This window comes from Ranitomeya variabilis, chromosome 2 (assembly GCF_051348905.1).
Source record: "Ranitomeya variabilis isolate aRanVar5 chromosome 2, aRanVar5.hap1, whole genome shotgun sequence".
Lineage (NCBI taxonomy): Eukaryota > Metazoa > Chordata > Amphibia > Anura > Dendrobatidae > Ranitomeya > Ranitomeya variabilis.
In genome coordinates, this window is record NC_135233.1 from 383,266,691 (window position 1) to 383,291,880 (window position 25,190).

At 41.8% G+C, this 25,190-nt stretch overlaps 1 protein-coding gene across 34 annotated transcripts in view; it reads left to right on the forward strand.

Moving 5' to 3' along the window:
* SYNGAP1 (synaptic Ras GTPase activating protein 1) overlaps positions 1–25,190 on the forward strand; it is a 291,027-nt gene that overhangs the window by 248,239 nt on the left and 17,598 nt on the right. For 13 of the 34 annotated variants that reach the window (XR_013221407.1, XM_077286257.1, XM_077286271.1 and 10 more), the window contains 9 exons: positions 12,475–12,619; positions 12,707–12,851; positions 13,221–13,460; positions 13,749–13,950; positions 14,192–14,376; positions 14,647–15,237; positions 17,382–17,655; positions 17,737–17,910; positions 18,131–18,352. Coding sequence is in view for 32 of the 34 variants with exons in the window: in XM_077286257.1 (XP_077142372.1) it covers positions 12,475–12,619; positions 12,707–12,851; positions 13,221–13,460; positions 13,749–13,950; positions 14,192–14,376; positions 14,647–15,237; positions 17,382–17,655; positions 17,737–17,910; positions 18,131–18,352 (2,178 nt within the window). In the remaining 2 variants the exon portion in view is untranslated. The remainder of the gene's footprint in view (positions 1–12,474; positions 12,620–12,706; positions 12,852–13,220; positions 13,461–13,748; positions 13,951–14,191; positions 14,377–14,646; positions 15,238–17,381; positions 17,656–17,736; positions 17,911–18,130; positions 18,353–25,190) is intronic. The other 21 variants (XR_013221406.1, XM_077286274.1, XM_077286282.1 and 18 more) reach the window with 9 other exon arrangements.

The following is a 25,190-nucleotide window of genomic DNA, read 5'->3' on the forward strand; positions in this document are numbered from 1 at the left end:
GTAATGAATAGGTGTCGTATTGTCGCCTCTCCATTACTAACCGGGCTTAAGATCACCTTACAATCAAAGGTGACATTAACCCCTTATTACCCCATATGCCACCGCTACAGGGCAGTGGGAAGAGAGAGGCTAAGTGCCAGAATTGGCGCATCTTACAGATGCGCCATTTCTAGGGTGGCTGGGAGCTAGTATCTGTAGCCGGGGGTGGGCAATATCCATGGCCCCTGTCTAGGCTATGAATATCAGCTGTCTGCGTAACCTTTCTGGCTATAAATTATAGGGGGACCCTACGTTGTTTTTTTAGGGGGGTCCCCCTATTTTAATCGCCAGTAAAGGCTACGCAGACAGCTGCGGGCTGATATTCATAGCCTGGGAAGCTCCATGGGTATTAACCCCTTCCCAGGCTACAAATATCGGCCCCTAGTCGCTGGCTTTCCCTCTCTGGACTTGAAAATTGTGCAGGAGCCCACACAATTTTTTTTTCCATTTTTTTTTTTTTAATTAAACATTGCGTTTAATGCTGGGGTCACACTTGCGAGAAACTCGCACGAGTCTCGCACCTCAATACCCGGCACTGCCGCCGACACTCGAGACTGGAGCATGCATGTATTTCTATGTAGCTGAACGCTCCGGTCCCAAGTGATGGCAGCAGTGCCGGGTATTGAGGTGCAAGACTCGTACGAGTTTCTCACAAGTGTGACCCCAGCCAACGCAGGTTTTTTTGTGTGTGTGTGTCTTTATTTAACTCTATGTACCATTTTATTATGTTTATAACTAAACATTGGGCTTGGTATCTATCTATCTATCTATCATCTATCTATTATCTATCTTATCTATCTATGTATTATCTATTTATCTATCTACTATCTATCTATCTATCTATCTATCTATCATCCAACTATCTATCTATCATCTATATTCCATCTATCTGTGTAAACCGTATTCTTCAATGGAGTATGTAAATGAAGAGGTTGGACAAGAAATGACATCACAATTATTATTTTTTTTTTTAAGTATGTTAGCTTTATTTAGGTTACAAAAACGCAGACAAATCCGCATGAAAAAACGCATCAAAAACGCAGCAAATCCGCACCTGAATTTTCTGGCAAGAGAGGGAAGAATCTGCACAGAAAAATCCACAGGCAAATCTGCAAGGTGTGCCCTTACAAAAAATATTTTTTTTCACAAAATACATGCATATAAGTGATAAAAAAAATGCTCCATATGTATCCATATTCTTTAAAAGACCCATCTGATTCAAGCAACATGTGTGACCACCACTCTTCACAGTCTACGGTCATCACACATGCTCACTATTGTTCCCATAGACCCTCCATAAGTGAATGGAGTGGTGGTCATGCATTGGTGTACTGCGTGATTGGAGCACCATTGATCATAACTTAATTACTGTTCCTATGTAGAAGTGATTAATGAATTTATTGAGTCAAGGACAACGTATTTAATATAAAAAGTAGCTGTGAGCATGCAATCACCGCCGAGTGTCAGGAGTGGTGCCTGCACCGCTCCCCGCACTATAACCCCCTAAATACTGTGATCGAAATCACTGCATTCCTATGCTTTACAAGTGGTCAGACTGCAAAACGTGAAAGTCCCATAGTGGGACAAAATAAAAAAAATTGGAAAAATATAAAAAAAGAAAAATCACCACATATTTAAAAAATAAATATACATATTTTGTACTCATAAATAAATATTTTTATGAAAAGAATGAACAATAAAAGTGTACATATTTGGTATCGCCGCTTCTGGAACGACACGACCTATAAAACTCCCACTAGTTAACATCTTCAGCGAACACTGCAAAAAATAAAAATAAAAAACAAGGCAAAAAAAACAATGCTTTATCATCACACTGCCAAACAAAAAGTTGAATAAAATCCACCGATCGACCAATCCGCCGCACGATTAGTTCTATTCTCACCTACTGTATCGTCACCCATCCCTTGTAAATTGTTAGCCCTCACAGGCAGGGTCCTCTCTCCTCCTGTACCAGTCATGACTTGTATTGTTTAAAAGTATTGTACTTGATTTTATTATGTATACCCCTCCTCACATGTAAAGCGCCATGGAATAAATGGCGCTATAATAATAAATAATAATAATAAAAACAAAAAGATGAATGTAAATAAAAATGCTACCGCTGAAAACGTCATCTTGTCCTTAAAAAAAAGCTGCCATACAGCTCCATCAGTGGGAAAAATAAAAAACTTATGACTCTCAGAATAAAGCGATGCAAAAATAATTATTTTTTCTATAAAATAGTTTTTATTGTGTACAAGCGCCAAAACGTTAAAAAAAAATATAAATGTGGTACTACTGTAATCGTACTGATGAATAAAGCTGCCTTATCAATTTTAACACACAAACAACAGCATTAAAAAAATCCTGAATTGCTGGATTATGTTCATTCTGCCTCCCAAAAATCGGAATAGAAAGCGATTAAAAAATGTCATGTGGCTGAAAATGGTACCAATAAAAATGTGAACTCGCCCTGCAAAAACAAGTCCTCACATGACTCTGTGGGCCAAAATATGGAAAAAGTTATAGCTCTCAAAATATGGCAATGCAAAAGTATTTACAAAAAAAAAAGCATCTTTTAGTGTGTGACAGCGGCCAAATAGAAAAATCCAATATACAGTGCCTTGTGAAAGTATTCGGCTCCCTGGAACTTTTCAACCTTTTCCCACATATCATGCTTCAAACATAAAAATACCAAATGTAAATTTTTGGTGAAGAATCAACAACAAGTGGAACACAATTGCGAAGTTGAACGAAATTTATTGGTTATTTAAAATTTTTGTGGAAATTCAAAAACTGCAAAGTGGGGCATGCAATATTATTCGGCCCCTTTACTTTCAGTGCAGCAAACTCACTCCAGAAGTTCATTGTGGATCTCTGAATGATCCAATGCTGTCCTAAATGCCTAATGATGATAAATATAATCCACCGGGGTGTAATCAAGTCTCCGTATAAATGCACCTGCACAGAGAGCATCATGAAGACCAAGGAACACAACAGGCAGGTTCGTGATACTGTTGTGGAGAAGTTTAAAGCTGGATTTGGATACAAAATGATTTCCAAAACTTTAAATATCCCAAGGAACACTGTGCAAGCGATCATATTGAAATGGAAGGAGTATCATATTACTGCAAATCTACCAAGACCCGGACGTCCCTCTAAACTTTCATCTCAAACAAGGAGAAGACTGATCAGAGATGCAGCCAAGAGGCCCATGATCACTCTAGATCAGTATTTCCCAAACTCCAGTCTTCACGGACCCCATGGGTCATGTTTTCAGGATTTCCATAGTGTTGCACAGGTGAGACAATTCCTGATGCCTTGATGATACTTCCATTACTTGCGCAATACTAAAGAAATCCTGAAAACATGACCTGTGGGGTACATGAGCTCTGGAGTTTGGGAAACACTGCTCTGGATGAACTGCAGAGATCTACAGCTGAGGTGGGACAGTCTGTCCATAGGACAACAATCAGTCGTAACGTACACTGCACAAATCTGGCCTTTATGGAAGAGTGGCAAGAAGAAAGCCATTTCTCAAATGTATCCATAAAAAGTGTTGTTTAAAGTTTGCAAAAAGCCACCTGGGAGACACACCAAACATGTGGAAGAAGGTGCTCTGGTCAAATGAAACCAAAATTGAACTTTTTGGCAACAATGCCAAACTATACACTCACTGGCCACTTTATTAGGTACACCATGCTAGTAACGGGTTGGACCCCTTTTGCCTTCAGAACTGCCTCAATTCTTCGTGGCATAGATTCAACAAGGTGCTGGAAGCATTCCTCAGAGATTTTGGTCCATATTGACATGATGGCATCACACAGTTGCCGCAGATTTGTCGGCTGCACATCCCTGATGCGAATCTCCCGTTCCACCACATCCCAAAGATTTCATGTTGTTTACTCCAAATTCTGACCCTACCATCCGAATGTCGCAGAAGAAATCGAGACTCATCAGACCAAGCAACGTTTTTCCAATCTTCTACTGTCCAATTTCGATGAGCTTGTGCAAATTGTAGCCTCAGTTTCCTGTTCTTAGCTGAAAGGAGTAGTACCCGGTGTGGTCTTCTGCTGCTGTAGCCCATCTGCCTCAAAGTTCGACGCACTGTTCGTTCAGAGATGCTCTTAGGCCTACCTTGGTTGTAACGGGTGGCGATTTGAGTCACTGTTGCCTTTCTATCAGCTCGAACCAGTCTGCCCATTCTCCTCTGACCTCTGGCATCAACAAGGCATTTCCGCTCACAGAACTGCCGCTCACTGGATTTTTTTTCTTTTTCGGACCATTCTCTGTAAACCCTAGAGATGGTTGTGCGTGAAAATCCCAGTAGATCAGCAGTTTCTGAAATACTCAGACCAGCCCTTCTGGCACCAACAACCATGCCACGTTCAAAGGCACTCAAATCACCTTTCTTCCCCATACTGATGCTCGGTTTGAACTGCAGGAGATTGTCTTGACCATGTCTACATGCCTAAATGCACTGAGTTGCCGCCATGTGATTGGCTGATTAGAAATTAAGTGTTAACAAGAAGTTGGACAGGTGTACCTAATAAAGTGGCCAGTGAGTGTATATTTGGCGTAAAGGCAACACAGCTCATCACCCTGAACACACCATCCCCACTGTCAAACATGGTGGTGGCAGCATCATGGTTTGGGCCTGCTTTTCTTCAGCAGGGACTGGGAAGATGGTTAATATTGATGGGTAGATGGATGGAGCCAAGTACAGGATCATTCTTGAAGAAAACCTGTTGGAGTCTGCAAAAGACCTGAGACTGGGACGGAGATTTTTCTTCCAACAACACAATGATCCTAAACATAAAGCAAAATCTACAATGGAGTGGTTCACAAATAAACGTATCCAGGTGTTAGAATGGCCAAGTCAAAGTCCAGACCTCAATCCAATCGAGAATCTGTAGAAAGAGCTGAAAACTGCTGTTCACAAACGATCTCCATCAAACCTCACTGAGCTTGAGCTGTTTGCCAAGGAAGAATGGGCAAGAATTTCAGTCTCTCAATGTACAAAACTGATAGAGACATACCCCAAGCGACTTGCAGCTGTAATCGCAGCAAAAGGTGGCGCAACAAAGTATTAAGTTAAAGGGGCCGAATAATATTGCACGCCCCACTTTTCAGTTTTTGAATTTCCACAAAAATTTAAAATAACCAATAAATTTCATTCAACTTCACAATTGTGTTCCACTTGTTGTTGATTCTTCACCAAAAATGTACATTTGGTATCTTTATGTTTAAAGCATGATATGTGGGAAAACGTTGAAAAGTTCCAGGGAGCCGAATACTTTCGCAAGGCACTGTAAATCTGTTATCGCTGTAATTACACCGACCCGAAGAATAAAGTCGCCTTATCACTTATACTGCACGAGGAACGCTGTAAAAAATGAATAAAACAAATTCTTCACCTGTTGATGTGTTCATTCTGTCTCCCAAAAATCGCAGAAAAGCTCAGCTCACATTTATTCTGCGCTGAGCGCTTTCACTGGGATTTCCGTGTAAATCTCTGAAATACGTGATTCAGGCGGAACCCCAGTGGAAAATTCCCTATAATGAGTCAGATGGAGACACAGTGGACGCCATCTGGAATATGATCCAGCGGTGTCAGTCTTTTTTGGCGTGCATAAAATCACGGTCCACCACATTTTTGTGCACTTATGTAAAAAAGGACATCGCTGAACAGAGGTAACTCCACTACCTCATTATAGTGAATGGATCCTTTGGGGTTTCATCTGAATCATGTCACTCAAAGATTTAGATGGAAACCCCAAAGTAAATGCTCAGCATATAGCACAGGCTAAATGTGATCCCAAACGTTATATAAAATGTTCCCAATAAAAGCGTCAACTCGATCCACAAAAAAAGTCCCCACTCAGGTCCGTCATCTGTCAGTGGAAATATAGGATGCTTCCATGTTACTAGTGGCAGGCAGGCTCTGGAAAATTGAAATGGCTCCTCGTCTCCCAAAAGAAATTCAACAAATTCTGTGTTCCCATATCCAAATCCCTTCTGAGGCCAGTGTGCCTAAACCACATTTAGCGTCCACATGTTTGGCATCTTTATAGCGATGAGAGCCCGCCTAATTTACGGGTCCGTATCTCTAGAAGCATGAGTTAGGCATAACGTGCAACAGCAGTTTGCAATATTCACTCAGCAACAGTCACTACTGCTTGATTCTGAAAGACACCCGTGGATTCAAAATCGTTACTACAAATGTAAATAAATTCACAAAGGGGTATAATTTCTAAAATAGGATCACTTTAGGGGGGATTCTACTTTTCTAGCATTTAGGGGTTATGTATATGGAGTCTTCAAACTATTCTAGGCAAATAGCGCTCCATCCCTCCTGGGTCTCGCCGTGTGGCTAAGCAGTACTGTACATTTTTGTGAGAAAAATGTTTTGGTTTTTTTAATTTTCATGGTTCTACGTTACAAAATTCTGTGAATCACCTGGAGTTTTAAGGTGCTCACCACACATCTAGATACATTCCTTGAGGGGTCTAGTTTCCAAAATGGGGTGGCCAGTGAAGGTTGATGGGTGACCAGCCAGAGAGCTGGAGCCCACCCAGGAGCGCGAGGGGTCCGCTCAGGTATGGAGCTACCATTCCTAGGGAGTTTAATCATACATGGATGAATGCTGCTGGGTTGGAGGACATGAGGGACCTGACAGGTTATCCTTCTGAAAATGTAAAATTTGGAGCTAAAAAACATGATTTTTTTATTTTCACGGCTCAATGTTATAAATGTTATGAACTGAGAAGCACCTCAGGGTTCAAGGTGCTCACCACACATCTAGATAAGTTCCCTGAGGGGGCTAATTTCCAAGATGGTGTCACTTGTAGGGCTTTTCCACTGTTTAGGCACATCAGTGGCTATCCTAATGCAACATGGCGTCCACTAATTATTCCAGCAAATTTTGCATTCAGAAAGTAAAATGGCGCTCCTTTCCTTCCAAGCCCTGCCATGCACCCAGTTTTTTTCCCCACACATGGGGTAATGGCATTCTCAGGGGAAATTGCACAACAAATTTTGAGGTCCTTTTTTCCTGTTACCCTTGTAAAAATAAAATTTGGGTCTAAAGCAAAAAAAGGTAAATGTTAATTTTTTCCTTCCACATTCTTAAAATTCCTGTGAAGCACCTGAAGGGTTAATAAACTTCTTAAATGCGGTTTTAAGCACCTTGAGGGGTGCAGTTTTTATAATGGTGTCACTTTGGGGTATTTTCTCTCATAGACCCCTCAAAGTCACTTTAAATAAAAAAAAAATTGTTTTGCCAATTTTGTTGAAAAAATGGAAATCGCTGGTCAACTTTTAACCCTTCTAACATCCTAACAATCAAAAAAATTATGCTTCAAGAACTGTACTTATGTAAAGTAGACATGTGGGAAATGTTATTTATTAACTATTTTATGTGACATAACACTCTGATTTAAGGGTATAAAAATTAAGTTTTTGAAAATTTTCACCAAATTTCTGTTTTTTTCCCCACAAATAAACACAAGTCATATTGAATAAATTTTAGCATTTTCATGCACTACAATATGTCACAAAAAAACTGTCTTAGAATCAGTGGGATCCATAGAGTTATTACCACATAAAGTGATAGTGGTCAGAATTGTAAAATTTGGCCTGGTCAGGAAGGTGAAAACTGCCTCAGGGGGTAAAGGGGTTAAACTCCTTTTATCACACAGTCACTACTTTTAGGCTGAGTTCACACGTAGCAGAATTGCCGCGGAAATTTCCGCGGCAATTCTGTGCCTCCTGCCGCGAGTATATCGCATGCAGAATTTGCATGCATATACCCGCAGAAAACTAGCGTTTTGCAAGCATAATTAGCTTGCAGAATGCTAGCGTTTTCCAAGCGATCTGTAGCATCGCTTGGAAAACTGTTTGACAGGTTGGTCACACTTGTCAAACATAGTGTTTGACAAGTGTGACCAACTTTTTACTATAGATGCAGCCTATGCAGCATCTATAGTAAAAGATAGAATGTTAAAAATAATAATAAAAAAAAAAGGTTATACTCACCTCAGCGGCTTCCGTTCCTAATGCTGTGTGTTCAGGACCTTCCATTGACGTAGCGGTCACGTGACCGCGGGTCATGTGACCGCGACGTCATCGCAGGTCCTTCACACAAACCTCGGAAGCCGCTGAGAAGGTCGGGCCGCCAGAGGGTGAGTATATCGCTATTTTTTATTTTAATTCTTTTTTTTTTACCACTTATATGGTGCCCAGTCCGTGGAGGAGAGTCTCCTCTCCTCCACCCTGGGTACCAACCGCACATGATCCGCTTACTTCCCGCATGGTGTGCACAGCCCCGTGCGGGAAGTAAGCAGATCAATGCACTCCTATGTGTGCAGAATCGCCGCGATTCCGCAATTTTAATGAACATGCTGCGTTTTTTTCTGGATTGCGATTCCGCTCAGGAAAAAATGCAGCATGTGCACAAAAAATGCGGATTGCATTCTGTTACATAGCATGCTTAATGTTAGCATTTTTTTCGCGGTTTTATAGCGTTTTTATAGCGAAAAACCGCGAAAAAAACGCAAAAAATCTGCTACGTGTGCACACAGCCTTAGACAAAAATCTGATGGTAGAGATTGTACAGCTCTGCACGAACATATTTTTGAGATAAGGCAAGATGTTTTGTCACATTAAAGCATTGCTGAATTATTCAATACTTTTTAGAAGGTGGAGGTTGACCTTTTAGCTGACACAAAAGTGAAGTTTTCTAGATATTGACTGCAGTATTGACTCCTCCAGCTTTGTATCTGGCTGGTTACTGCAGAGATCTCGCCTGCTTCTAGTTAGCTCAGTGTACTGAATTTTTTGTGATGTGAAGTTTGATATTCCACCTTCGTGATGATTCTAAAATTTTAGTTCATCAAGTTAATAGAAAATCATGTTTGGGTGATTAAAAAATAACAGGTTGGAATGAGCATTGTCTGATGTTACATACAAGAACATGTGTCAAAAACAGTTGGTAGGGTTGTCCAGGATTTGAAAAAACATGTCAGCCTTCTTCCAAAAACAATGCCACGTATGTGTTCAATTTGTGTCTGGTGTTGCAACTTCACGCTATAGCAGTATAGTGATGAGCAAACGTGCTCGGTTGTTAGGCATCCCTGCATGTGTTGCAGCTAACAAACAGCCACGGGGACTCAAACATATACAGTTAGGTCCATATATATTTGGACAGAGACAACATTTTTCTAATTTTGGTTATAGACATTACCGCAATGAATTTTAAACAAAACAATTCAGCTGCAGTTGAAGTTTAGACTTTCAGCTTTCATTTGAGGGTATCCACATTAAAATTGGATGAAGGGTTTAGGAGTCTCAGCTCCTTAACATGTGCCACCCTGTTTTTAAAGGGACCAAAAGTAATTGGACAGATTAAATAGTTTTAAATAAAATGTTCATTTCTAGTACTTGGTTGAAAACCCTTTGTTGGCAATGACTGCCTGCAGTCTTGAACTCATGGACATCACCAGACGCTGTGTTTCCTCCTTTTTGATGCTCTGCCAGGCCTTCACTGCAGTGGTTTTCAGTTGCTGTTTGTTTGTGGGCCTTTCTGTCTGAAGTTTAGTCTTTAACAAGTGAAATGCATGCTCAATTGGGTTGAGATCAGGTGACTGACTTGGCCATTCAAGAATATTCCACTTATTTGCTTTAATAAACTCCTGGGTTGCTTTGCCTTTATGTTTTGGGTCATTGTCCATCTGTAGTATGAAGCAATGACCAACCAGTTTGGCTGCATTTGGCTGGATCTGAGCACACAGTATGGCTCTGAATACCTCAGAATTCATTCGGCTGCTTCTGTCCTGTGTCACATCATCAATAAACACTAGTGACCCAGTGCCACTGGCAGCCATGCATGCCCAAGCCATCACACTGCCTCCGCCGTGTTTTACAGATGATGTGGTATGCTTTGGATCATGAGCTGTACCACGCCTTCGCCATACTTTTCTCTTTCCATCGTTCTGGTAGAGGTTGATCTTGGTTTCATCTGTCCAAAGAATGTTCTTCCAGAACTGTGCTGGCATTTTTAGATGTTTTTTAGCAAAGTCCAGTCTAACCTTTTTATTCTTGATGCTTATGAGTGGCTTGCAGTGAACCCTCTGTATTTACTTTCATGCAGTCTTCTCTTTATGGTAGATTTGGATATTGATACGCCGACCTCCTGGAGAGTGTTGTTCACTTGGTTGGCTGTTGTGAAGGGGTTTCTCTTCACCATGGACATTATTCTGCGATCATCCCACTGTTGTCTTCTGTGGGCGTCCAGGTCTTTTTGCATTGATGAGTTCACCAGTGCTTTATTTCTTTCTCAGGATGTACCAAACTGTAGATTTTGCCACTCCTAATATTGTAGCAATTTCTCGGATGGGTTTTTTCTGTTTTCGCAGCTTAAGGATGGCTTGTTTCACCTGCATGGAGTACTCCTTTGACCGTATGTTTACTTCACAGCAAAACCTTCCAAATGCAAGCACCACACCTCAAATCAACTCCAGGCCTTTTATCTGCTTAATTGAGAATGATATAACGAAGGGATTGCCCACACCCGTCCATGAAATAGCCTTGGAGTCAATTGTCCAATTACTTTTGGTCCCTTTAAAAACAGGGTGGCACACGTTAAGGAGCTGAAACTCCTAAACCCTTCATCCAATTTTAATATGGATACCCTCAAATGAAAGCTGAAAGTCTGAACTTCAACTGTATCTGAATTGTTTTGTTTAAAATTCATTGTGGTACTGTCTATAACCAAAATTAGAAAAATGTTGTCTCTGTCCAAATATATATGGACCTAACTGTATTTCGAGCCTACCGAAGATACTCGGTTAACACACGAGCGTGCACAGAGAACTCCTTATCCGAGTAAATAATGATAAGCTGCACACAACCTATAATAATAATCTTTATTTCTTATAGCGCTGACATATTCCACAGTGCTTTACAGTTTGCACACTAACATCGCTGTCCCCGATGGGGCTCACAATCTAGATTCCCCATCACTACCTATGGACAAGTGGTGGTTGCTGTTTTCCTCTAGTCCTCAACAAATCTTTTGACTGATAATAAGATTAAGGAGGTAGTGGCAGAAGTAGTTTCTGTAGGATGTTACTTACCGTAATTTACTTCAGTCTTTTCACCCACCTGGGACTGTGGCCGACAGCATTATTGGGGTAATCATAGTATCTGCAGTGGAAAGAAGACCTCAGGCATAGCTATACATTGTACAAGATGTTATTATTATTATTTTATTATTGTACATTTTTATAGCGCCATTTATTCCATGGCGCTTTACATGTGAAAAGGGAGCAAATATAGAGAAATACAACTAAACATGAGCAAAAAACAAGGCACACAGGTACATAAGGAGGGAGGACCCTGCCCGCGAGGGCTCACAGTCTGCAGGGGATGGGTGAGGATACACTATGAGAGGGTAGAGCTGGTTGTGCGGTGGTTCAGTAGGTTGAGGATCACTGCAGGCTGTAGGCTTGTCGGAAGAGGTGAGTCTTCAGGTTCTGTTTGAAGGTTTCTATGGTAGGCGAGAGTCTGATGTGCTGGGGTAGAGAGTTCCAGAGTATAGGGGAAGCACGGGAGAAGTCTTGGATGCAGTTGTGGGAAGAAGAGATGAGAGGGGAGTAGAGAAGGAGATCTTGAGAGGATCGGAGGTTGCGTGTAGGTAAGTACCGGGAGACCATGTTACAGATGTATGGAGGAGACGGGTTGTGGATGGCTTTGTATGTCACTGTAAGGGTTTTGAACTGGAGTCTTTGGGTGATAGGAAGCCAGTGAAGGGCTTGTTTGTTGGGCTCTCCATGCATGTCTCACGACTGTCACACAGCCACGACACATGCAGCTGCGGCATCGAACAGCCGATCAGTCGGAGCAATCCAGGAAGCCGAGTTCCCTCTGCAGCTTACTCTATAAGCGCTATAGCGTGCCAAATACGCTCATCCCTAGTCTTAATCACCATTAAAAATTATGTTGGAATAAACGTTTACTGATTTTAATTAGTAAAATAACCTTAGCAACACTGGCCAATAGAGAGACAGAGACAATATATGCCCTCCATTTCCAATCTAGAATGTGATTGAGCAGATTGTTGTTTTTTTTCCCTTTGATTCCTCCATGATGTGGGACTCATCTGAATTCCTTCTTATAACATGTCCATCTAGCCAAGGTGAATGTGAATCAGCCATGTGATCCTTCAGCTGTCGGTTGTCTTATGTATATGGGCAGGTTTTGACACAAGAGTGAGGCCACCTTGGATAGATTTATCCTTTTAGTTCATTTCCCTTGTTATTTAGATCATTTTCCATCGGGACTCTGTATTAGATTTTACTAAATAACTCTTTGCTTGCTATGAGACGTGTTGGCAGCATATCCTCCAGCCAGAAAAGTCTATGTGTTTCTTCTCAGGACTTCCTCTCGGATATGGCTATGACAGAGGTCGATCGCTTCCTTGATAGAGAGCACCTTATTCTCCGTGAGAACACACTTGCAACTAAAGCCATAGAGGAATATCTGAAACTGATAGGACAGAGATACCTCAAGGAAGCCATTGGTAAATCTGTTCTTTCTTCGAATGTGTGCAGAAATCATCTTTACATATGCCCAATGTTTCTTAATGTTGTTAATTCTCCTTCGGAAGGTGAGTTTATTCGGGCTCTGTATGAATCAGAGGAGGACTGCGAGGTTGACCCCATGCGTTGTCCGCCTTCTGCCCTGCCCGATCACCAGGCCAATCTCAGGATGTGCTGCGAACTTGCGCTTTGCAAAGTCTTCAACTCCCATTGGTCAGTGTCTGGTCATGTGATGTCATTTCCAGGAACAGAATAAGACATTATATGTTAGTCATTATCCATTACATTTGACTTCTCTCCTGTCCCTCTTCGTGCTGTTGCAATGTCCTTTCCCCTCTGTATTTCCCATCCTTGTACTTCTACTGTATTCGCCTTCACAACTATTTTCCTTCTCTTTGTTAGTCTGTGTTCCCGCTTCCTTTTCTTTTACATTTAAAGTGTACCTAGCACCTATAATGAAGTCCGCTATTAACTAAAACCAACTTTGGTATAAACACGGCCTTCAGTGTGTGTAGATGAGAGGTGCACTTTAATCATTTTTTAAGTTGTGTTTTCTTAATCGCTTATATTATCTCTTCTTAGTGTGTTTCCCCGGGAGTTGAAAGAAGTCTTTGCTTCATGGAGGATGCGCTGTGCTGAGCGCGGCCGTGAAGATATAGCAGATCGACTCATCAGTGCCTCTCTCTTCCTCCGTTTCCTGTGTCCGGCCATCATGTCCCCCAGCCTCTTCAGCCTGATGCAGGAATATCCTGATGAGCAAACATCTAGGACCCTTACACTCATCGCAAAGGTCATCCAGAACCTGGCCAACTTCAACTTCAAGTGAGAGTGGGGCCATGGGTTGGGAATGGCACAGGGAGAGAGAGTGGAACATAGACTGGCCCGTTTATTGGGATGAGAGACTGACCCGTTTATTGGGGTGAGATACTGGCAACCTCACAGCAACCTAGAAACTCTAATGACAACTTAGAACATTACAAAAAAAAAAGTCCTGACTAATTACGGACCTGCATAATAATTAGCTCACACTGAATGATGGATGACTGCTTTAGTAACTTGGTCCTTCAAGTTTTGTCATGTAGATTAATACTGAGTTTTGGCTGTCATCAGATTCAGCAGTAAGGAAGAGCACATGTCCTTCATGAATGAGTTTCTGGAGACGGAGTTGGCCAATATGCAGAATTTCCTATACGAGATCTCCAACCTTGATGCGCTGACCAACAGCAGCAACTTTGAGGGCTACATCGACCTGGGGCGGGAGCTGAGTACTTTACATGCCCTGTTATGGGAAGTGATTCCCCAGCTCAGTAAAGTAAGTATAAGGATATTTATGGCAGAAGATGCAGGACGGGATGTGTGGGTTTTTTTTATTCCTTATATTGAAATGCATGTACTATGTTACATAATGTAAAATACTATTATATGCTATATAATATATGGTACTATACTATTATATGTAATTTGCTGGACATCCAGTTTCATTAGAGTATAGTAGCGTTGGTATCTGAAAGCCTCATGTCATTGATATGTGTTTTACCCTTTTACAACTATTGGAGCAGGATGCTCTTATAAAGTTGGGGCCCCTCCCTCGCCTTCTCAACGACATCAGCCTAGCGCTCAGGAACCCCCACATCCAGCGTCAACCAAGTCATCAAGAAAGGCTCCCACCTCCCAAACCTGTCGTCCTGAGGGGGCCATCAGCAGAGCTTCAGAGCTATCTGGTGCGAGACCTCAACAGGTGTGTGTAGAAGGCTATCATATTTAATACTTTCACAATAATAAAACTCACCTGCACAAAAACAGCAGGCGGTTATATCATTCTCTACCAGGTTGTGATTGAGCATGCCCCATGTGATCAAAGTCCATTGCATTAGCTTATTTTATAAGGTTTCGATCATACAGAAAGAATACTCTTGACCTCTTGTCTCATTGCATTTTATGAATCAATTTCTCATCCTGTCATGTTACGTTACTAGTTATCCTCATTTTCATGTTTCTCTTTCCTTAGTTCCATTGACATGACTCGTCTACCTTCACCGACCAAGGACAAGTCCTCCAAGGATATGTTCTTTGTGTCGCGTCGCCCTCTCACCCGTTCTTCACCTGCATATTGCACCAGCAGCTCAGACATCACCGAGCCGGACCAGAAGATGCTGAGCGTGAACAAAAGTGTTTCCATGTTAGACTTGCAGGACAGCCGCATGAACAGTGTGTCCAACTTGCAAGCTGTAGGGGACCTGCTCAACTCCAGCCAGGCCTCTATATCCGGGGGACTTCGCCCAGGGGGCCGGCTCTCCCAGGGCAGTGGGTCTAGTATTGCGGCTGGTCTGCGGCTCAGTCAGATGGGAGTAACTACCGATGGGCTTTCAGCTCAGCAGCTGCGCATTCCCTTGTCCTTCCAGAACCCGCTCTTCCACATGGCCCCCGATGGCCCAGCTGCACCACCCTCACACCCGGCTCCTCATCGGCCGGACCCGGGCGCTGATGCCTTTGCCCCATTCCATGGCTACAGCAAGAGTGAGGATTTAAGCTCCGGAAAGCACATGCTGCACAGTCACAGCTACAGCGACGAGTTCAGCCGGCAGGGGTCAGAGTTCAGGTACCAGCCCCGCTAGGGGGCGCGAGATTGGGGTCCAGGTGGGAAGAGTAGAGAGGTGGTATAACACATCACTATATACATATATAATCATATATGTATATATCACTATATATTTATATATAGTTATTCCATATTTGTGTCACACGTCAGTGTTCAACACTTATTCCATAATATAATGTAGACGGAGGTGTTATTCTTGTATGAAAACATCTTCATTAGTTGGTTTCAGCCCTTTTCTGCTTTTCAGTTGTAGGTGCTGAAATGAAGAGGTGGGTGGGGAGGTATTGGGGATTGACGATGCAGGTCAATGTAACAAGGCCATTGCTTGCATTGTAAGTTAAGTGCCCTTAATCGGCATCTTAAGTCGGACACATCGTGGGGCTGAATTAAGTAAATATCAAGATTCCCTTGAAAGTAACCACATTGCTGTGAGCTTAATAGGACATTCAGTATAGATAAATATATTTGTATGTGTAAAGGCAGAAACTAGTTGTCTTTGATTAAAGAGATGGAGAAAACCCAATTTAAAGAAATTCATCACTGTCTTATTTTATTCTTTTAATATAAAAATCAGTTATGAAAATACTGTTGATTCCTGACTAGTAAAGAACATCTAATTTTACAACTGCTGCAAAGAGTTGTTATTTGTGACATTTCAATATCACTGATAAGAGTCACAGATGGACGGTCCTGTATAACAGAAAGCAGGATAATGGTCCTAAATTAAAAAAACAAAAAAAGTTTAGTTACATTTTAATTTTTGCGCTTTCAGAAGTTGCTTTGAACTGCTGCTCTAGCAAGAAACTTTATGCAAATGCTGTTCACTACCAGGGGCCGGAGAAAAGGTCATCTAGGGCCGTCTTAGGTGTGAGGTTCCGCACCCCTGCAGTAAGGATTCATGCTACAGCAGCAGTACAAAGCAGCTCCTTAAGGAGCATGATCTACACAAATAAAACAACACTTTTAGCATGGTGTTTGGGAAAGAAGGAAGCAAAATAAAATAATGAATACCAGAAAAATTAATAACTTTGCAAATATTGATCAATAATTAAATAATTAAAGTTTAGTTTCTCTTTAAAGCAACGCTCCTTGAGAACAGTATGCAAAATAGCTTTTCTTCATAAGGACGTAATAAGTACAACTAGCATCCACTGTAAAATCATTAGCACAACTCGGATATAAGTCATATTGGTGCATTTCTCATGTTTTGCCTTGGAGACTAGCTAGTTTGTACCGAGCTGCTTCTTCTATATAACTTGTAGTTCACTTTGTCCTGCTTGCAAAATGTTCTGATGTAACCAAATAACTATCAAGTGCAATAAATCGGAGATAGTTGAGGGAGAAGGGGGCTGCAGCTGCAGTTTTGCAATGTTTTAGTGAAATGGCATAAAATGGGTTCGGGGGGTTAGAGTTGGGGCTAGACATCTGATTGGTTCATGACAGATAGCAAAGTTCTGACATCACACCACGAAGAACCCGCACACTCAGCAGACATGGAGCAAATTACGCAGGGAAAGCAGAGAAGGAGCTAAAACCTGCAGGTTACACAAAGCATTTTCATCTACAGCTGCCTAAAGAGAGATGGCATTTATCTATAATGTAAAAATAAAAATGCTCTTACATGGGGCACGAATGTCGGACCTTCAGGAGGTAATGACTGAAGCAGACCTCATTTCTACGTCCTGTAATCAGAGATGGCTCGTTTATGCTAGTGTCTAGTGATGAGCGAGTGTACTCGTTGCTCGGGGTTTCCAGAGCACGCTCGGGTGGTCTCTGAGTATTTATCACTGCTCGGAGATTAAGTTTTCATTGTGGCAGCTGATTGATTTACAGCTACTAGCCAGGCTGATTACATGTGGGGATTCCCTAGCAAACAGGCAACCTCCACATGTAATCAGCCTGGCTAGTAGCTGTAAATTATTCAGCTGCCGTGATGAAAACTAAATCTCCGAGCAGTCATAAATACTCAGAGACCACCCGAGCGTGCTCTGGAAAACCCGAGCAACGAGTATATTCGCTCATCACTACTAGTGTCTACTGCTTGGGTCTTGTATTGTGTGTTTGTCACGTGGTATATTTAGACAGCGGATATATATCCTCTGCATTAGATTTATTTTAATTAGTCATTTTTCTTTACACTGCAGCAAGAGACAGCTTTCCCTCCAAGACAATCTGCAACACATGCTGTCACCTCCACAAATCACCATCGGCCCTGGAGTGCAGCGGAGGCAAGACTCACAGCCTCCTCCCCTACACCGGGGCAAATCCCAACAACTGACGGTGCAGGCCGCCCATAAACCCCGACCAAGCAGTGGTAACCTCCTGCAAAGCCCCGAACCAATGTACGGAGCAGCAAGAATAAGGCAGCAATCAGTGGAGAAGGATGCCGGAGGACTTAAACCCAGCATAACCAAGCAGGTACGTCTCCGAGCCACATTCAGGTTCTTTTATTCTACATTATGACCATTTCTTTAGTAACGTGGACCTGTTTCTCTACAGCACTCACATGCACAGGCCACATTGAACCCGGTCACTCCAGCCTCGGAACGCACAGTTGCCTGGGTGTCAAACATGCCTCACCTGTCCGCTGACATTGAAAGCGCACATATAGAACGAGAAGAATACAAATTGAAAGAGTATTCAAAATCCATGGACGAGAGTCGTCTGGAGAGGGTGAGAACATATCTCCTGCAGATCTGGACATCATAAATTGTCTCTCTTCACCTCTTGCTGCCCTTTCTCCTGTTGTACGTCTTCCTCCATAGTCTGTCCTTTTCTGTGTGCACTGAGATCCATTGTTCTTCCGCGCTCTCTTCTATCCTTTCATTGTGTCTTTTTCCCCCTCTATCTTTCCTCCACTCTATTCTTCTTCCCATCTCACCAATCCTTTTAGGTGAAGGAATATGAGGAGGAGATTTACTCCTTGAAAGAGCGACTCCTGATGTCCAACCGGAAGCTGGAAGAATATGAGCGCCGTCTCCTCTCTCAGGAGGAGCAAACAAGCAAAATGCTGCAGCAATATCAGTCCCGCCTGGAGCAGAGTGAGAAGAGGCTGCGGCAGCAGCAGATGGAGAAGGACACGCAAATCAAGAGCATCATAAACAGGTTAGAAATGGTAAATACTCTATTATTTACTTCTGGGGATTGGGGGGAGGTGGGAGAGGGGATCCTCTGGAACTGGGATCCACTCTAACTGCAATATCCAGAGAAAACATACCTCTAGTGTCACATATTATACATCAACACTCAAACTTCAGGACAAAAATCCATTTAATCCATTTCTTTCTCATTGCCCAATTATTACCTGTCCATCCTTGGCGACAGGAACTTTTGAGAATACCCTGTAGCTCTTTGGGGTTCTTGTTAACAGCAGGGATCTTCACAAGAAAACAACAGACTGCTTGACTTTCAGACATTTAATTTATTCTAAGGGTATGTGTCCACGTTCAGGTTTGCTTCAGGCTTTGGTCAGGATTTTATGCAGGTAAAATCCTGACCAAAAATGCACCTGAGGTCACTGGCAGGTCACCTGCGGTGTTCCTGTGTGTTTTGCTCATTGTAGCAACATGCTGTGTTCTGGAAAAATGCACTGCATGTGCGTTTTCGCGGGAAAAACGCATGCGTTTTTTAATGCACAGTGGAGACAGGATTTCTTTAAATCCCCTCCACTATGCTGTAACATCTGGACGCTGCGTTTTTGATGCTGCGGCTCAACGCTGCGTCAAAAACGCAGCGTTTCCTGAACGAGGACACATACCCTTAGGGTATCCAGTGTTGTATGAATGTAAGGACTCGTTCACATAAGCGTATTTTCTGTCCAAGTGCTCAGGGCTGTGGAGTCGGTGTCAATTTTTGGCAGAGTTGGAGTCTGTATAAAATGGAGCAACTCCTAAAATGTATAATACATTGGGTACAGTAGTTCAGTGCAGGATGAGCTGTAAATGTTTTCATAATAACTTGGGAAAGTTATGAAATGTCCTATAAATGTCTGTTCTGTTCCTGATCTCAGGATCTCGTCTTTTAGATGAGATGAATCTGTGCTGCACTTTATGCACATGCTCAGTAGTGACCAGGGATGTGGAGTCGGGAAAATTGAGGAGTCAGAGGTTTGACTTATCGACTCCACAGCCTTGCAAGTGCTATCTATAAAAAAAACGGACGACACGCTGAAAAATATCGTTCAGTGGGGCAGAGCAGATGAAGGACTTTTCTCAATGACCGAATTTGCATGTGAAAACAAATCGCAGTATTCACTGGTTTCTTCCGTAAATTAGATGAAACTCACCCACTCAAGTCTATGTGTGTGTAAAAAACATTGGACACCATACGGCGGTACGGTATAGCATCCAAATTGTACAGAAACATTGCAAATCTGTAACACAGGGAATCACTTGGGAAGCCTGACCAAAAGATTTAGGCTATGTTCACACATGGCATTTTTGCAGTATATATATATATATATATATATATATATATATATATATATATATATATATATATATATATATATATATATATATATATATATATACAGTACAGACCAAAAGTTTGGACACACCTTCTCATTTAAAGATTTTTCTGTATTTTCATGGCTATCAAAATTGTACATTCACACTGAAGGCATCAAAACTATGAATTAACACATGTGGGATTATATACGTAACAAAAAAGTATGAAACAACTGAAAATATGTCTTATATTCTAGGTTCTTCAAAGTAGCCACCTTTTGCTTTGATGACTGCTTTGCACACTCTTGGCATTCTCTTGATGAGCTTCAAGAGGTAGTCACCGGGAATGGTCTTCCAACAATCTTGAAGGAGTTCCCAGAGATGCTTAGCACTTGTTGGCCCTTTTGCCTTCACTCTGCGGTCCAGCTCACCCCAAACCATCTCAATTGGGTTCAGGTCTGGTGACTGTGGAGGTCCAGGTCATCTGGCGTAGCACCCCATCACTCTCCTTCTTGGTCAAATAGCCCTTACCCAGCCTGGAGGTGTGTTTGGGGTCATTATCCTGTTGAAAAATAAATGATGGTCCAACTAAACGTAAACCGGATGGAATAGCATGCCGCTGCAAGATGCTGTGGTACCCATGCTGGTTCAGTATGCCTTCAATTTTGAATAAATCCCCAACAGTGTCACCAGCAAAGCACCCCCACACCATCACACCTCCTCCTCCATGCTTCACGGTGGGAACCAGCATGTAGAGTCCATCCGTTCACCTTTTCTGCGTCGCACAAAGACACGGTGGTTGGAACCAAAGATCTCAAATTTGGACTCATCAGACCAAAGCACAGATTTCCACTGGTCTAATGTCCATTCCTTGTGCTCTTTAGCCCAAACAAATCTCTTCTGCTTGTTGCCTGTCCTTAGCAGTGGTTTCCTAGCAGCTATTTTACCATGAAGCCCTGCTGCACAAAGTCTCCTCTTAACAGATGTTGTAGAGATGTGTCTGCTGCTAGAACTCTGTGTGCCATTGACCTGGTCTCTAATCTGAGCTGCTGTTAAACTGCAATTTCTGAGGCTGGTGACTCGGATAAACTTATCCTCAGAAGCAGAGGTGACTCTTGGTCTTCCTTTCCTGGGGCGATCCTCATGTGAGCCAGTTTCTTTGTAGCGTTTGATGGTTTTGCAACTGCACTTGGGGACGCTTTTAAAGTTTTACCAATTTTTCAGACTGACTGACCTTCATATCTTAAAGTAATGATGGCCACTCGTTTTTCTTTACTTAGCTGCTTTTTTCTTGCCATAATACAAATTCTAACAGTCTATTCAGTAGGACTATCAGCTTTGCATCCAGCAGACTTCTACACAACACAACTGATGTCCCCACAATTTATAAGGCTAGAAATCCTACTTACTAAACCTGACAGGGCACACCTGTGAAGTGAAAACCATTCCCGGTGACTACCTCTTGAAGCTCATCAAGAGAATGCCAAGAGTGTGCAAAGCAGTCATCAAAGCAAAAGGTGACTACTTGGAAGAACCTAGAATATAAGACATATTTTCAGTTGTTTCACACTTTTTTGTTAAGTATATAATTCCACATGTGTTAATTCATAGTTTTGATGCCTTCAGTGTGAATGTACAATTTTCATAGTCATGAAAATACAGAAAAATCTTTAAATGAGAAGGTGTGGCCAAACTTTTGGTCTGTGCTGTATATATATATATATTTTTTGCTGTGCATATTTCTGCAGAAATGAAGCTACGTTTCACAGTATCAGCAAAAGCTATAAGATTTCAGAAATCTCATGCGTACACAGCATTTTTATGACTGAATTTGAGCATTGCAGCACTTTGAAAATGTGCAGCATGTCAATTCCCTCAGCTTTTTTGCAGCATTTTTTTTTACCCATATAAAGCAATGAGAAAGTGCAAAAACAGCATAACATTTGTGCTGCATTTTTATGAATAAAACTAGCTTTAAGATGTACTGTAGAGTAATCCACCTGAAAAACGTAGTATTTTTACGGCCAAGAGTGAAGGTTTTGGCTACAGAAAAAAAAAATACTGTTAAACAGCCATGTGAAATAAGGGGGGACAAGACAAGCAAAATAGGGTCTTTCACTGATAAACCAGTGAAGTATTAAAGTATGCGGTAACTGCTCACCATATCAGATTGTGTGAATCACAATGAAGGTTTGTGCTTTAGTAGCTGCTGCAACACCAACAGGTTGGTAAATTCAACATAAAGACCAAGTAGAAGAAAACATGTTTGTCGACCTGCGCTGCTGGTTGTGTATTCTCAATAACTATGCAGTTTCAGATCATCTCTGTGGTTTTAATCTGAACATGTTTCAAAGTTAGCACATCTCTTCCTCAGAAGAACCACAATATTGTGGTTCTGATCTCCTGATGATGTGTCCATGCTTCGAAACGTGTTGAGATTAAAACCGCAAAGATGATCTGAAACCTCGAAGTTTTTGTGAATACACAGCTAGCAGCGCAGTTTGACCAACATGTTTTCTTCTACTCTCTCTGATTTTATAGGCTCTTTCTGGTGCAGTAACTCTCCATTGTTCATGACTGTGCGCAATATGGCACTTTTCAGGAAAATCTTATTCCTGAAATCAGAGGGATAGTGCAACGTACGTTGTGTTCCAGCCTGGATAATAACATCTCTCCTGATGCTTCCCAGCTGCCCGGCGCCTAATCTCCTAGCTGGGTAATTTGCTGTGTGTCTTTTATTAGACAAGAGAGAAAGCAGTTTTAACAGTAAATTGTTGCAATCAAAGAGCTCAAGTTCATTTCATTACATTTTTCAGACAGGAAGCGGCCCCAAGGAGTAGATTTGGAATGACATGGCTGTTAAGAGTATACATAATATACTCATATACAATTAAATATACAGTTGCAATCAAAATTATTGACCCCATCGGGAACCCCAACAAATTATTCTAATTAGCAAAATTTACAAACTTTCTGATGTTTGTTCTCATTTCATTGGTTTATTACAATGTAAATACCTGAACATCACTAATATAAAAAGTGGTTTCTCCAGTATCGCCACAAAATGCCACTTTTACTGACTTCTGCAGTCTCAGATTATTCACCCTTTCATGACCAGCTTTAGTACTTAGTTCCCTTATGGCTTATGTGACCAGTTGTAAGCATGACATGTAGTCAGACAGCAGCTTCTGGCAACGATCCTGAGGAATATTAGCTCATTCTTCTTGGGCAATGTCCTCCAGGTCACTAATATTCTTGGAATGTCATGAAAGTGGCCAGTTAACAGATTTTCCTTCTACAAACATGGAGGCAAAAAGATAGAAAGGAATAAAATAAAACTAAAACTTGTTGCGCCTGTGGATGAGCATTATGTCAGGAAGATGAATTGTGAAGCCTTCACTGAAAAGATGGTGTCTATAGAGAACATAGTGGGAGCTGGTTGTTGCCTTCAGTGAAGTATGACAGGGCTCTGTGATGCTTATTGTGAAACATGACGGGGGCTCGGTGATGCTTATAGTGAATCATGACAGGGGCTCTGTGATGCCTACAGTGAGGCGTGACGGGGGCTCGGTGATGCTTATAGTGAAGCATGACGGAGGCTCTGTGATGCCTACAGTGAGGCATGGCGGGGGCTCGGTGATGCTCCAGATTTGTTTCCTTTGGCACTGTAAACCTCCATTGTATGGTGAGCAACATGGATTCACTCAAGTATCAGAAAATCTTAGGGGAAAACATCATGCCTTCTGTGCAGAATAATAGTCTTAAGCATAACTCATAGTCCTCACAGATATTGGCTTTCTTTTTACCAGAATAGCCAATCAGACCTCAGCTTTCATTTTAACAAAGCTGACAATTAGAGCTCAGCTTCCATTTTTCTTAAGCAGTGTTAGGCCTCCTTTGTGTCTCCAGTTCGTGTGGTATACATTTTTTTTTTACGGATATCTGACATACCCATTTTAAATTTATGTTGCTGTCCATGCAAAACACGAGACATGTCCATTTTTTTTATGGTAGCATGGATGACCAGGGTCAATACAAGTCTATTGGTCTGTGAAAAACATGTAGAGCACACGGATGGCAGCAGTGTACAGTCCGTGTCTGGATGCGTTTAACATTACAAAGTATAGGAGAAGATTTGTCATTTATTTCTTTATCCATACCAGAAAAACAGTGATGATCACACGGATGACACGCTAATGGAAAACGCTGATTACACGCTAATGGAAAATGCTGATGACACCGGTACCAGTTTTAAACGGACTTGTGAAGGAGACATGAGAGATGACTGAGGCAATCATGTCTTTCCTGCCAGTGGTGTAGTTCTCTGTGGAGAGCAGCAGTGATGTACAGTAATGTGAAAAAGTGTTTGCCTCTTTCCTGATTTCCTATTCTTTTTCATGTTTGTCACACTTAAATGTTTCAGATCACCAAACAAATTTAAATATTAGACAAAGATTGAGATCTTTGGGAAACGGAGTTCAAATTCCCTAGCCACACCCAGCCCTGGTTACTGCTATACCTATTATCAATCAAGAAATCACTTAAATAGGACCTGCCTGACAAAATGAAGTAAACCAAAAGATCCTCAAAAACTAAACATCATGCTGCGATCCGAAGAAATTCTGGAACAAATGGGAAACAAAGTAGTTGTGATCTATCAGTCTGGAAAAGGTTATAAAGCCATTTATAAAACTTTGGAACTTGAATGAACCACAGTGAGAGCCATTATCCACAAATGGTGAACACATGGAACAATAGTGAACCTTTTCAGGAGTGGCCAGCCGACCAAATTTACCCCAAGAGCACAGATACAACTCATCCAAGAGGTCAAAAAAGACCCCACAACAACATCTAAAGAACTGCAGGCCTCACTTGCCTCAGTTAGGGTCAGTGTTCATGACTCCACCATAAGAAAGAGACTGGGCAAAAGTTGCCTGCATGGCAGTGTTCCAAGACCAAAAGCACTGCTGAGCAATAAAAACAAAGGCTCGTCTGAGTTTTGCCAGAAAACATCTTGATGATCCCCAAGACTTTTGTGAGAATACTCTATGGACTGACAAAAGTTGAACTTTTTGGAAGGTCTATGCCCCATTAGATCTGATGTAGAAGTAACACAGCATTTCAGAAAAGGAACATCATAGCAACAGGAACATATGGTGATGGTAATGTGATGGTCTGGGGCTGTTTTGGCTTGTGGTACATAGAACCATGAATTCTGCTGTCTACCAAAAAATCCTGAAGAAGAATATCTGGCCATCTGTTTGGGATTTTAAGCTGAAACACATTCGAGTTATGCAGCAGGACAATGATCCAAAACACATCAGCAAATCCACCTCTAAATGACTTAAGAAAAACAAAATAAAGACTTTGGAGTGGCCTAGTCAAAATCTTGACCTTAATCCGCCTAGAATGCTGTGGCATGCCCTTAACAATGCAGTTCATGCTCGGAAACCCTGCAATGTGGCTGAATTACAACAATTCTGCAAAGATGAGCGGCCAAAATTC